Genomic DNA, 14866 nt, shown 5'->3' with positions numbered 1-14866 from the left:
GAAAAGCATTTGACTCTATCTCAATCCATTGAGAAGTTGCAGCACTTTGAAATCAATTTTGATGGAAAAAATCAACGCAAAATAGTGATTTTTGCCAATTTTGAGATGTCCCCTCGTTGCCATGGTAACAGAAAATTTAAGCCTGAGCATGTTGTTGCAAGGGCAATTGTCCAGTCAACATTTCTGCCAAGTTTGATTAGTGTTGAAGCAGTTTTTATAGTATTATAGCAATTTGAACTTGTAACGGGAGACTTTTCAATGAAAACAGCCAGTTTTCACAAAATGCTCATGAAGTAATGGGTTAAAAAAAACTGAAGACTTTGAGCTTAGATATTAACCATGAAACAAAAGCTTAGATATTTACCATGAAACATCTTCTGGTGAATGTCTACCAAGTTTGTTCAAATAAAAGCCCTGGGATCAAAATTGACCCTGTCACAGGGGTACTGATTTTCCTTAAATGTCTATAGTAAAAACTTAATAAATCTTCTTTTAAAACCCCCAAAGAGCTAGAGCGTAGATATTTATCATGAAACATCTTCTAATGGGTGTTTATCCAGTTGGTTAAAAAAAGCCGCTGGGTTAAAATTAGCTCCGCCCCAAGGGCCTTTATACAAGTGAGCGATTTCAGAGCCATCATGGCCCTCTTGTTTCCATAATTGAACACTTCCATGTACCCATTTATGGCAAGTTTCTATAACAAAATTACCAATTATGTAGAGTCAAGGCTAGAAAGGGGGGCATGTGTGCCGTTCGACATTTCTTGTTTTCTCATATACTCATGTTCTGTGTTTTTTGGATTATATATATTGAAATGTGTTTTAATTCCTTGTTAATTGATATGTAAGTGTATTTTATATTCATGATTTGTAGCAAATATTTATTATGCCCATCTTCGAAGAAGTTCGGGTTTATTGCTTAGCTTATGTCGGTCCGTCAGTCTATCAGTCCGTCCGTGGAGACCACATGGTTTCTGCTGATAATCTTGTTTATTACAAAGTCTTCATATTTCAGTTACTGATTGGTCATAACTAGCAGATGACCCGTTTTGATTTAGGGGTCACTAGTTCAAAGGTCAAGGTCATAAGGGCCTTAAATGTCAGAATGGTTTCTGCTAATTATCTTGAAAACTGTTTTTCACAAAGTCTTTATATTTCACATACTGATTGGTCATAACTAGTAGATAACCCCTATTGATTTTTTGGGTCATTAGGTGAAAGGTCATGGTCACAGGGGCCTTAAATATCAGAATTGTTTCCACTGATAATCTTGAAAACTGTTTATAACAAAGTCTTCATATTTCACATATGATTTGTCATAAGTAGTGGATGGCCCCTATTGATTTTGGTGTCATTAGGTCAAATGTCAAGGTCGCAGGGACCTTAAATGTCAGAATGGTTTCTGCTGATTTTCTTGATTACTATTTATCACAATGTCTTCATATTTCACATATTGATTGGTCATAACTAGTAGATGTCCCCTTTTGATATTTAGGTCACAAGGTCAAAGGAAAATGTGACAGGGGCCTTAAATGTTAGAATGGTTTCTGCTCATTATCTTAAAACTGTTTATAACAAAGTCTTCATATTTCACATGTTGAATAGTCATATGTAGTAGATGAGCCCATATTGATTTTGGATTCACTAGTTCATAAGGTCAAGGTCACAGGGCCTTTTAAAAAATTGTTCCAAAAAGCAAAAAAAAATGGGGTTTTTCCTGGGGCTTTCAGATTAAAAAACCTTGGAAAAAAAAAAAAAAATTTTTTTTTTTACTCACGTTGGTTTTATATTTGACATATTGAATAGTCATAATTGGGTCACTAGTTCTAAGGACAAGGTCTTTATATTTCACATATTGATAAGTTATAACTAGTAGGTTATTATTAGCTCACCAGAGCCGAAGGCTCAGGGTGAGCTATTAGTATCAAAGGGGGATGCTCCGGCGTCCATCGTCATGCGTCAACAATTGTCTTCTTCTCTGAAACTACTTGGCAAATTTACTTCAAATTTGGTCTGTAGCATCCTTGTGACAGTCACACTTGAATTTGCTCATGGTCATTCCATTGCCGCTTTTAGGGGTCAGCAGAGCTAAAAATAGAAAAACCTTTAAAGCATCTTCTTTCTACAACGAACTAATGGATGGATGATACCACACTTTGTCTGTAGCATTCTTGGGTAGTCTTTTAATGCAAGTTTGCTTCATAATTATTTTGATTTGGTCCCTTTTAGGGGTCACTAGGGCTAAAACATAGAAAAACCTTTAAACCATCTCTTCTACAGAACTAGATGAATGGATGATCACGGCAAACTTTGTCTGTAGCATTCTTACGGTAGTCTTTTATCAAATTTGCTAATATTATTTTGGATTTGGCCCTTTTAGGGGTCACTAGGGCTAAAAATAAGAAAAACCTTTTTAATGTTCTTTTTCTACAGAACTAATTGATTGGATGAATGCACCAAACTTTTGTGCTGTAAGCATTCCTCAGGTAGTGTTTTATCAAGTGTTACTCACAGTTTATTTGATTACGTTTGATTACGTTTATTTGATCACGTTTATTTAGGGGCCGCTAATGCTTAAAAATAGAAATACGTTAAATTCTATTTCTAGAGAACTAATTGATAGATGAATCACCAAAGTTTGTCTGTCGGCATGCTTTGGTAGTTTTTATCAAGTTGCTAATTATTATTTTGGATTGGCCCTTTTAGGGGCCGGAAAAAGCCTAAAAAATGAAATACCTTTAAATGTCTTTTCCTACAGAACTAATTGATGGATGATCACCAACTTTTGTTCTGTAAGCATTCTTGGGTAGTCGTTTATATCAAAGTTTGCTCATATGAATTTGAATTGGCCCCTTTTAGGGGTACTAGGGCTTAAAATAGAAAAACGCTTTAAACATCTTCTTGTACAGAACTAATTTTCGGATGGATGATCACCAATACTTTTTGTCTGTAACATTCTCAGGTAGTGTTTTTATCAAGTTTTAACTCACGTTTATTTGATGGGCCCCTTTAAAGGGCCGCTAAATGCTTAAAATAGAAAAATACCGTTAAATGTCTATTTTCCTTAGAGACTAATTGATAGATGATCACCAAAGGTTTGTCTGTAGCAATGCTTGGGTAGTCTTTTATCAAGTTTGCTAATATATTATTTTGATTGGCCCCTTTTAGGGCCGCAAAATACTAAAAATGAAATAACCTTTAAATGTCCTTTTTCTACAGAACTAATTGATGGATGATCACAAAACTTTGTCTGTAGCATTGTTGGGTAGTCTTTTATCAAGTTTTGCTCATATTAATTTGATTGGCCCCTTTTAGGGGCCTCCTATAGCTAAAAATAGAAAAAAACCTTTAAGATATCTTCTTCTACAGAACTAACTGATGGATGATCACCAAACTTTGTCTGAAAGGGGCCACTAAAGGTAAAAATAGAAAAAATCTTCCAAACATCATTTCGCTACTGAAATAATTGGTAGATGATCACCAAACTTTGTTCAGCATTCTTAGGTAGTTTTTTTATCAAGTTTGCTCATATTAATTTGATTAGCCCCATTTAAGCTAAAGCTTAAATACCCCAGGTCATGGCATTTCTTCAAATAATTGTTTAAACATATTCTATGCTTAAATTTAATATAAGGAAATATTAACATTCCAACACTGAAGTTGTTTCTGGTGAGCGACTCAGGGCCATCATGGCCCTCTTGTTTTTCTTTTTTCTATAACTGAACACTTCCATGTACCCATTATTGGTAAGTTTTTATGACAAAATTACCAATAGTATTAGTCAAGGGCTAGAAAGGGAGGCATATGTGTCGTTTGACATTTCTTGTTTAACTTATGTTTTAGTTACTGTAATTATTATAATTAAATGAAAAATATATATGAAGAGTGAGACCCCTCACATAGTGCCAAAATTTAGTTATACAACTTTTATATGATCATTATTAGACCTCAATATTTGGACATATTTGTATATGCACCTTTGTATAGTGTCACTGGCATTCCCGATTTTTTTTATGCCATAGCAATCTGCGATGCAGTGGCATATAGCAATTCACTTATGTGTGTGCATGTGTGTATGCCCGCGCATGTGTGTGTGTATATTTTATAGTGAGCCACTAAACAATCTTCTTCTTAAAAAGAACATGTTTGATTTCAATGAAATAACTTGCTAGGATTATCCTTTGGTGAAAGGGCGTCCAAATTTGTTAAAAGAATTTGATTCCATGCAAAAATCTGGTTGCCATGGCATCTAAAAGGAGTAATAGATGTTTTTATTATAAACTTTTGTTTCCAAAACTAAAAAACCTAGAGCACAGATATTTTGTAGAAGGCATTATTATTTGGACCTCTAAAAAGATTGTTCAAATTATAGCCCTGGGATCAAAATTGGCCCCGCCCAAATGGTAATGTGTTTTCCTTATATGTCTGTAGTAAAAACTTTATAAATCGTTTTCTTTATAACTATTAGGGCTAGAGCCCAGATTGTTTGCGTGAAACATTGTCTTAACATTATTCAATTTATAGCTTTGTGGTAAAAATTGGCATTTTTGTGCCCCCACATTAGTGGCGGGCATTTAGATTTACCCTTGTCCGTCCGTCCTTCCATCCGTCCTTCCGTCCGTCCGCACTCACAGGACAGTAATTATGTGGCTAGAGGGACAATAGGTAACTGTTCTTTCTCTTTGATGTCATTCATTCCGTAATGCTTTTATGTGGCTATTTTCTTTTGTGTGGCTTAAAAGAACAATAGAGAGAACAATAGAGTAGCCACATAATTACTGTCCTGTGAGAACGTCCGTCCGTCCGTCCGTTCACTTTTGTGTCGCACGTAACTCAAAAAGTATTTGACCGAGAGTCATGAAACTTTACAGGAATGTTGATCAGTATGTGTTGTTGTGCACCTGGGTATTTTCGTCTGGATATTTTTAGTATTTTAAGAGTTATTGCCCTTGACTTAGTAAAATTTTGCAATTTTCAACTTGTGTCGCACGTAACTCAAAAAGTATTTGAACCTAGATTCATGAAACTTTACAGGAATATGAATCAGCATGAGTAGTTGTGCACCCTGGGTATTTTTCGTGTGGTATTTTTAGTATTTTAAGAGTTATTGCCTTGACTTAGTAAAATTTTGCAATTTTCAACTTGTGTCGCACTTAACTCAAAAAGTATTTTGACCTAGATTCATGAAATTTACAGGAATGTTGATCAGCATGTGAAGTTGTGCACTGGGGGTATTTTCGTGTGATATTTTTTAGTATTTTAAGAGTTATTGCCCTTGACTTAGTAAATTTTGCAATTTTCAACTTGTGTCGCATGTAACTCAAAAAGTATTTGACCTAGAGTCATGAAACTTTACAGGAATGTTGATCAGCATGTGTATGTTGTGCACCTGGGTATTTCGTGTGAATATTTTAGTATTTTCAGAGTTATTGCCCTTGACTTAGTAAAATTTTGGCAATTTTCAACTTGGTTGTCGCATGTTACTCAAAAAGTATTTGACCTAGAGTCATGAAACTTTACAGGAATGTTTAATCAGCATGTGTAGTTGTGCACCTGGGTATTTTCGTGTGGATATTTTTAGTATTTTAAGAGTTATTGCCCTTGACTTAGTAAAATTTTTGCAATTTTCAACTTGTGTCGCACTTAACTCAAAAAGTATTTGACCTAGATTCATGAAACTTTACAGGAATGTTGATCAGCACTGTGAAGTTGTGCACCTGGGTATTTTTTCGTGTGGATATTTTTTAGTATTTTTTAAGAGTTATTGCCCTTGGACTTAGTAAAATTTTGCAATTTTTCAACTTGTGTCGCATGTAACTCAAAAAGTATTTGACCTAGAGTCATGAAACTTTACAGGAATGTTGATCAGCATGTGTAGTTTTGCACCTGGGTATTTCGTGTGAATATTTTTAGTAATTTTCAGAGTTATTGCCCTTGACTTAGTAAAATTTTGCAATTTTTTCAACTTGTGTCGCATGTTACTCAAAAAGTATTTGACCTAGAAGTCATGAAACTTTACAGGAATGTTAATCAGCATGTGTAGTTGTGGGCCACCTGGGTATTTTCGTGTGAATATTTTTAGTATTTTCAGAGTTATTGCCCTTTGACTTAGTAAAATTTTGCAATTTTCAACATGTGTCACACGTAACTAAAAAAGTATTTGACCTAGAGTCATGTTACTTTACAGGAATATTGATCAGCATGTGCAGTTGTGCACCAGGTATTTTTGTCTGGATTTATTTAGTATTTTTAGAGTTATTTTGCCCTTCACTTAGAAATTTTTTCTCAATTTTCAACTTGTGTCGCAAGTTCCTCAAAAGGATTTGACATAGTTCATTAAACCTTATGGGCAGGTTGCTCATTATATTTAGATTTGCACCTGGGGTTTCGCTTGTGGATTTATCCAGTATTTGTAGAGTTATTTCCCTTGACTTAGTGAAAAGATTGACAGAACAGTGGCGCGGTGGGGGCACCCGTGTCCTATGGACACATTTCTAGTTCCAGATAGTCATGCCTTTTCTTCAAAACATTCCCATTGCTATTAAATTGTTAAATAATGAGAGGGAAACAACTAATTTTTGAATGTTTTCCATACATGTGTACATGTTATACAATTTTCTTAAATAAGAGTCACCATCTGGCATTTTGTCTAAAGGTCATGAACTCTAGCAAGTAAGAAGAATCCTTTGAAATGATTCTAGCAAAAGAAATGAACTGAGCACATTATAAGGCCATTTTGTTTCACACCATGTATGTTGTTTATGTTTTCAGAAATAGGCAATGCTTAATTGAACAAAAGTATTTAAAAAAAAATATTTCAAAGTTTAATACAGTTATGTAATACAGTAAGTACCGGAATTTTTATGAAGTAAGAATATTTTTGTTTTAAATTGATTATACTATTGCCTTGATATCTGAACACAAGACACATCTGCACATTGTTTTTCATTTGAAATATGACCTTGACCCCCAAATTCACTAGACACTCCTGCAATTTTTCAGTTTAGTTGTATAGAAATAAAAAGTATATACTTCTCTTCATTCTTAATGTATTCAGTTTTGTATTAATGTGGTGGCATATCTTTTTTTTTTCATAAATGCAAAGTATTTTTAGGCAACTTAAAATCATGAAAATCCACTTCAGAAATACTTTGACTAATCAATGTATTCTGGCATTATTTGTCAAATATTTCAATACAATCAATCTATGTTTAAAAAGAGGACTAATTCTTTCAAAATGCATACATACTAGAGTCTTGCCATGTCACCTTTTTCTTTTTTAAATAACTTCTTATTGTTCTGCAGGACTTGCAATTGTTACATTGCAAATAAACAAAATGTCTTTTAAAGACAAACTTTTTATACTTCTCAAAAAATATTCTAATACATCTTTTATAACCGCCTTTGTGGTCGAGGGGTTAGAGTGGATGATTTCTAATCCAGTTATCTCTCTGGCGTGGGTTTGATCCCCGGGAGATGCTTTGGTAGTTGAGCACAGAGGAAGGTAGTCTAGTACTGGTCTAACTCTCCAGGAATGATGGTTAGGAAACTACCCGCCTATATGACTGAAATACTGTTGGGAAAAGGTGTAAAATGAAACAAACAAACAAACAAACAGAAATATGAAGACTTTGTGATCAATAGTATTAAAGATAATAAGCGAAAATCATACTACCATTCAAGACCCCTGTGACCCAAAAATGAATGGGAGTCATCTACTAGTTGTGGCCAATCAATATGTGAAATATGAAGACTTTGTGATGAATTGCAACCAAGATAATGAGCGGAAACCTTTCTGACATTTAAAGCCTCTGTGACCTTGACCTTTGACCTAGTGACCCCAAAATCAATAGGGGTCATCTACTATATATGATCAATCACTATGTGAAATATGAAGACTCTATGCTTAAAGATAATCAGGGGAAACGATTCTGACATTTAAGGCCCCTGTTATACCGCCTCCGTGGTCGAGGGGTTAGAGTTGATGACTTCTAATCCAGTTACCTCTCTAGTGTAGGTTAGATCCCCGGGAGATGCTTTGGAAGTTTAGCGCGGAGGAAGGTGGTCTAGTACTGGTCTAACTCTCGAGGAACGATGGTTAGAAAACTACCCGCCTATATGACTGAAATACTGTTGGAAAAAGGCATAAAATTAAACAAACAAATAAATTTAAGGCTCCTGTGACCTTTGACCTTGTGATCCCAAAATTAAAAGGGGTCATCTGCCAGTTATGACCAATCGCTATGTAAAATATGAAGACTTTGTTTTGAATACTTTTCAAGATAATCAATGGAAACCATTCTGACATTTTAGGCCCCTCAGACTTTGACTTTTGACCTAGTGACCCCAAAATCAATAAGGGTCATCTACTAGTTATTACCAATCAGTATGTGACATATGAAGACTTAGTGATGAATACTTTTCAAGATAATCAGCTGAAACCATTTTGACATTTAAGGTCCATGTAACCTTGACCTTTGACCTAGTGACCCCAAAATGTATAGGGGTCATCTTCTAGTTATGACCAATCGCTATGTGAAATATGAAGACTTTGTGGTGAATACTTTTCAAAATAATCAGGGGTAACCATTCTGACATTTAAGGCCTTGTGACCTTGTGACTTTGACCTAATGACCCCAAAATCATTAGGGGTCATCTACTAGTAATGACCAATCACTATGTGAAATATGAAGAGTCTGTGATAAATACTTTTCAAGATATTCAGCGGAAACCATGTGGTCTACCGACAGACAGACAGACCGACATTAGCAAAACAATATACCCTATCTTCTTCGAAGTGGGGCATAAAAAAATGACTTTTTTACAACTTTTGTTTACATTTGAAACCCCAAATTTTATTGATATAAACATCTGATGTATTCTTTTGATTATTCATTTTCTAGTAAAAGTGGCTGTTTCTGTGTGTGAACAAGTGATGTAAATATTCCGCATGGCTAGTCGTTCATGTAAATAGTTCCTTGAACAGTTAAAGAAGTTCTCCTAACCTGTGTTATGCCCCATATCTGCATGTAAATTCTTTTCAGGGAATTTTCAAGTATTTGTATTTACAAATATCATACTAAAATATTGTTTACTGAATTCTTTGAAAGTACTATATTGTTACATAACTTTACTTTTTTTCTTCCAAACTTTTCATATAATAAACACATACTTGGGATTAAAATATAGGTGTTATAACAGATTACCTACCGGCTCTTTTGTTAAAAGCGGTCTAGTAAATCACTTACCGACCGCTTAACAGGTCTGCAAATATATACCGACCTGTTATTGTTCTATTGTTCTCTATACAATAGAAAATATGTGAAGTCGAGAAACTCGTGCATTACACTATATTCACCGTTAACAGATATCCCGTAAGAGAGAAATTTTGAAAAATAATGCTGAATTGTGCAAATTTATGGGGGGGGGGGGGGGGGGGGGGGGGTTAATGACCACTTCAAATAGGAAAAAGAGTCTATATGTATTTCACCAAATTAATAGAAAGAAATTAGCGCATACGGCTGTAAGGACCCTCATAACATATATTCCAGATTATTTGTGAGACAAACGAACTGGCTACGTATACTGGCGTTGAAGTTTGTGTTTCGCGATATTCATGAGTACAATAACGCACACTTAGCCTTTCATTATTGTTTGCTTTTCGGTATACCTAACACATTGGCCGAACCATATAGCTTCATAAGATACTAGTTTTCGACATTTATTTCCACAACTATGTCTGATTTTGCACAATCCTGCATTATTTTAACAATTCTGCATCATGGGATATATACGACGATTTTATTATTGGTGCATATCGAATCAAAGTCAACTTCTGCATCTTTCTTTCCCAAAATATTACTTTCAGTGAGAGAATAGTTCATCTTAAGTATAAGACCGTTTTTTTTTCTCATTTTCTCCAGTTTTTTTTTTTTTATATTACAATTTTAATTTTGTATACCAGTACATGCAGTACTCGCCTGTTCTTTGCAAGAATACGACTTGGGCTTCCATTCCAGACTGCGGTCTTATCAAACATATTAGTAAGGGATTATGCTAATTAAAAATACACCGAAAGAAAATTCTCCCAACATGAATGAAATATTAAGTATTTAAAATCAGCCATCATAAAAAACAACAAAAAACCCAACTTACATGACGGTATATCTACGTGTATTACTAATGTTTATTCATAAAACTCTGTCTTTTACTTTCCTTTGAAAGAATCGTATATTCTTATTATATTAGAAATAGCCTGTTCATCTATTTACCAAAAAATTAATTATATACATTGTATACCAGTAAAAATAGTGTTCCGTTTTTATGATTAGAAAACTTTTTTTTACTTCCTCAATATGTGTATATGTTATTATTATGTTTTGTATTCATATATCAAAATAATGATCTTACCTTTGTCTACTTGAAATAGAATCTCAACAAGTTCTGTTTTCATTTTCTGTTACTCAACTCAACAAGTACATTTACTTGACCTTATTACATAATGAAACCCCACGAAAAACACGAGAATATTCAAATAACACCTGATTTGTGAACGAATGAATTACAAGAGCGTAGCGGTTGGTATCTTCGAATGACTTTGGAAAGCTTTCTTAAACACGATGAAGTACATAAATAATTTGTTTCTTGTGAGTAATATTAATAAATACTGAGTTTAAAAATGATGTATGGATAGAAAAACAAAAGAGCATGTAGGTAAGATAGTTACCGCACTCGGAATAGGTCTGCATAGTATTTACAGACCAGGTGGCCTTTTAAAAACCTCGATCGCTACGCTCTCTCGTTCTTCAAATCGCCACCCGGGTCTGTAAATACTATGCAGACCTATTCCTCGTACGGTAACTATTACTTGCCATTGAAATAAAGCTTCAAAATACTCTAGATGTCAAAGCCTACTTACTTACAACTACATATTCTGGAAGTCTATTGTTAACTTTTTCAATGTTTGTTTCCTAATCAGCTGTTAATCAGACCTCAAGCTAAAACCATTTTAGCTGTTGGTTTAACCAAAATCTTTTAATTAATTTTTCACAGTTTCAAATAGAAAACTGATTAAGTAATTTCCTAGAGTAGGTTCTCTTTTTCAATGCAATCTGTCACCTTAGAAGTCTGTGGCTAATAAAAGCCAAGGAACCCCTTTTTAGGTTCAGATGACTTCTTACTTTAATAAACTATGTTCAAACTACAAAATAGTGTTTATTGGTTAATTCCAGAATAAAACCAGCTAATTTACAGTAATACTACTGCCTCAAGCTCACAGTGTCACACTTTCATCCTGGTCCAGATAAATTTACAACACAAACATTTTCGGCTGCACGCATTTAGCAAGAAAATTATTAGGCATTACACCTGTAAATCATCTGTTACATCTGCCATTTTTATGGTAGTATTGGTGTTGGAATAAGAGAGGTAGGGCATATACAATGCAATGCCTGTTGTTTTCCCTATCCAGGATGAGAATGAAACATTGTACATGTAATTGACTTTACTTTCAATGAAAAATAAAGTTAATTAATTTCATATTATAATCATTCATTAAGAAAAGATTCAGTTTCCTTTAAAACATGTTCATACAGTTGTTTCATGGATTATACATTTTATTCCAGGATTATGTCTTGAAAAAAGAGCATTTTACAGGATGGTTTCAGGCTTACACACAAGTATAAATATACATTTATGCTATGAATATTTGTTCCCAGGTATGTTAAAAATTAATTTGTGGATCACTTCTTAAAACAGTTTGTTTTTATATTAACAATTCATCTCTATTATAACATTTTCAAGATTTTCACAACTTTAAAAGCAAGAATTTTACTATTGTGACTTCTAGCTCTGGCTATGTGGTATTTTCTGATCTTTGCAATCTAAATCATACTGTATATCTGTATGCATTTTCCTGTGTTAGTTTATTTTGATATACTATAATTCATCTTGCAGGGCACCATGTTGCAGCGACAGTGTTTAGATTTTTTGCTATAACAGTCTGAGTTGGGAATTTTGCATGACCAGAGTTTCTAACTTGCTTGATGAAATCATTTATGTACATTTTTTTATGACAGCCACACTTTATCCTTCGGATAATGGCTAATTCCTTAAGAAAGAATGTCTCTAAAAACTTCCTAAATGAGCAAATCAAAATATTTTAAATTTAGAATTATCACTGGCATGTTCCACTTCATTGCACAAAATGGCCGCCAGAGCTATTAAAAATGGTAAAATCTTGTCTGGCCTTCACAGGTCCTACCACTGTTGGGATTTCAATCAAACTTTACAGGAGTGATTGACCAGTACCATGCCTTATTGTAAACATTATCGGTACTTTCTGTTTCGCTGCATGAAATGGCCGCCAGTAGCTAAAAATAGACAAAAGCTTTCACAATTCAAACTCCTGGTGGGATTTCAACTAAATTTTACAGGAGTGATCAGTACCATCCCTTGTTCTGCACATCACTGGCATGTTCGGCATCGCTGCACAAAATGGCCGGTAGAGCTAAAAATAAAAAATCTTGCCCGAGCTTCACAGGGCAAACTACTGGTGGGATTTCAACCAAACTACCGGAGAGACATACATAGTTTTAGGAGATATATGTTTTTATGACAAGAACCCCTCTAGTTTCCAGTGGGGTTTACTGATGTAAATAATTTAGCGAAAATTTTCTCGCACAAATAGTTTGACGTGATCCGTAAAATCCCGATTTAACGCCGGGGGGGGGGGGGGAGGTTTACATTTTTCAAAAGGGACGCATTAATTAAAAAAAAAAAAATAGACAAGTCTCAACAAGGAAAGGCTTAGTGAAAATGATTATCTTTTCTTCCTCTACAAATGATGTAAAAAAAATCCACACAAGTTCTGTTTTAACACATCATCATCCTGTCAAAAGGGACGCATTAATTAAAAAAAAAAAAAAATAGACAAGTCTCAACAAGGAAAGGCTTAGTGAAAATGATTATCTTTTCTTCCTCTACAAATGATGTAAAAAAAATCCACACAAGTTTTGTTTAAACACATCATCATCCTGTCCACCCATGACACCTTTGATTTACACTGCGACCTCTCTTGAATTTTCCTTCCAAAAATTCCTTGCAGTTGACACCTTTGATCTCGCCATCAATCTGACGTCATTGATGCTACTTGCCTTATTTACAATGTGTCAACACATCCCACTTCCAGATCTGTGTAGTTGTCCACCCTAGAATGCAATACTCTATCCTAGTGTGTGACCCTGTAAATATGTTTACCAGTTTGTGTTATTTTAACAGTTTAACTGTTCTCAAGTCGACTTCACTCAGTTTTAGTGAACTTTAAAGTGTTTAAGTTTTGATTCACGGATATTTACATAAATGGAATGATACTGGATATAAATTGCCGAACTGGTCAGAGAGTTTACTTTATTTTCTGTTATTTTCTTAATTTAAATTATACACAAGGTTTTCAAAAGTGGGTGGGGGTGTCAATTAAGGTGAGGGTGTTAAATCGGGATTTTATGGTATATAATATTTAAGATTTATTTGTGTAATACACACTAAAGTGTGGCCTTATCTACAACGCTAAAAATAACGCTTTGTTTATGTGGATTTAATTATCGGTTGCTTAACTTATAAGACTATTACTTATGGTAGAAATTGATTATTTATCGTTGACTGCCCTACATTCCTCCCTGTCATAGAGTCAACATCCTTACTTAATTTTTCAAAAAGTCTAAATAACAAGTGTTCATTTAGGCGATGTTTAATTCCAATCACAATAAACCGAAGCTTTACGGAACTAGCTGAGCAATTTTCATTGATTAGAATGATATTCATCCACATAATTTGTGATTGTGTATTTATTGACAATTCTGTGAGCCAAAACTACTTTTAAACTTTGAATGCAATTGTAATTCCCTGGATACTTGTAACAAAATAAAAATATTTCTTTCTTTTATATCGATTGTTTTAAGCTGTTATTTTTATAGAACTACTTTTTGTTGTTAGGATTGTTATGGAAAGTGCTGTTCCAGATATTGAATGTCAGCATTGTATTTCCTGATCTGCAATCAGAAAATACAAAAGTATTCTTTCAAAATGCTTGTATGAAAGAAATATGGTAATTGATTGCCATGAAAGCGAATGACTCATGCAGAAAATCATTGCTAAATGGATAAAACCCTACTTAAAATAGCAAAATAATATTTTTTATTCTGTTTACATACATTATTCATGTGTATTAAATTACAGAGACATTCTATGTTAAAATGTTTTTGGGAGTCAACCATATAATAATGGAACCAATGGAATTTTACTGTTGATAAATTTTATTAAAATATAGATAGAGATTTATACCCTTTAAGGACAAAGATTGCAGTTTTGCTTAATTTTTGCTGAAATTGGCAATAACATTGTCATTTATAAATTGATCCTCTTCATAATGGGACAGACAAGACCTTCAAGTAGTCCAAACTTATTATGACCTTCACTCATCAATGAAATTGACTTTGAAGGTCAAATTAATAAATTTTGCTTGATTTTAATGTGTAGCCTCTACAGAACCTTGCTTACACAGTACTGGGGAGCACCAAAACCGGACAACCACCTAACCCGGACGGCCCCGAAAATGCTAATTTAGTATTTTGTTTGTTCAGTGGTTGTCAGTCACTTTTTTATCAACAATAAATGCATGTTTCTTCCAAAATTAGGTAAATAAATTTATTTCAACCTCCGTAAATGGTAATATTTTAATGTCTATTTCAAGTATGTTGACGTTGAAATTTGGGGGTCAAGAAAACAATGCCTGACCTTATATAATCATTTGAAGAGTAAACAATAGAATATCCAAAACTTCAGCATTTGTTGCTGAAATATTGTATATC

At 33.9% G+C, this 14866-nt stretch overlaps 1 protein-coding gene across 2 annotated transcripts in view; it reads left to right on the top strand.

Annotated features, from left to right (window-relative positions):
* LOC132712814 (ero1-like protein) overlaps positions 1 to 14866 on the top strand; it is a 44914-nt gene that overhangs the window by 14196 nt on the left and 15852 nt on the right. For both annotated transcript variants that reach the window (XM_060695251.1, XM_060695250.1), the window contains exon 2: positions 11624 to 11716. In XM_060695251.1, coding sequence (XP_060551234.1) covers positions 11656 to 11716 — 61 coding nt within the window. In that variant the 5' untranslated portion in view covers positions 11624 to 11655. The remainder of the gene's footprint in view (positions 1 to 11623; positions 11717 to 14866) is intronic.

Source organism: Ruditapes philippinarum, unplaced genomic scaffold (assembly GCF_026571515.1).
Source record: "Ruditapes philippinarum isolate M1 unplaced genomic scaffold, ASM2657151v2 ctg106_1_1_1_1, whole genome shotgun sequence".
NCBI lineage: Eukaryota > Metazoa > Mollusca > Bivalvia > Venerida > Veneridae > Ruditapes > Ruditapes philippinarum.
Note: the sequence above shows the minus strand (reverse complement) of the source record. Positions and strands in the feature narration are given on the sequence as shown.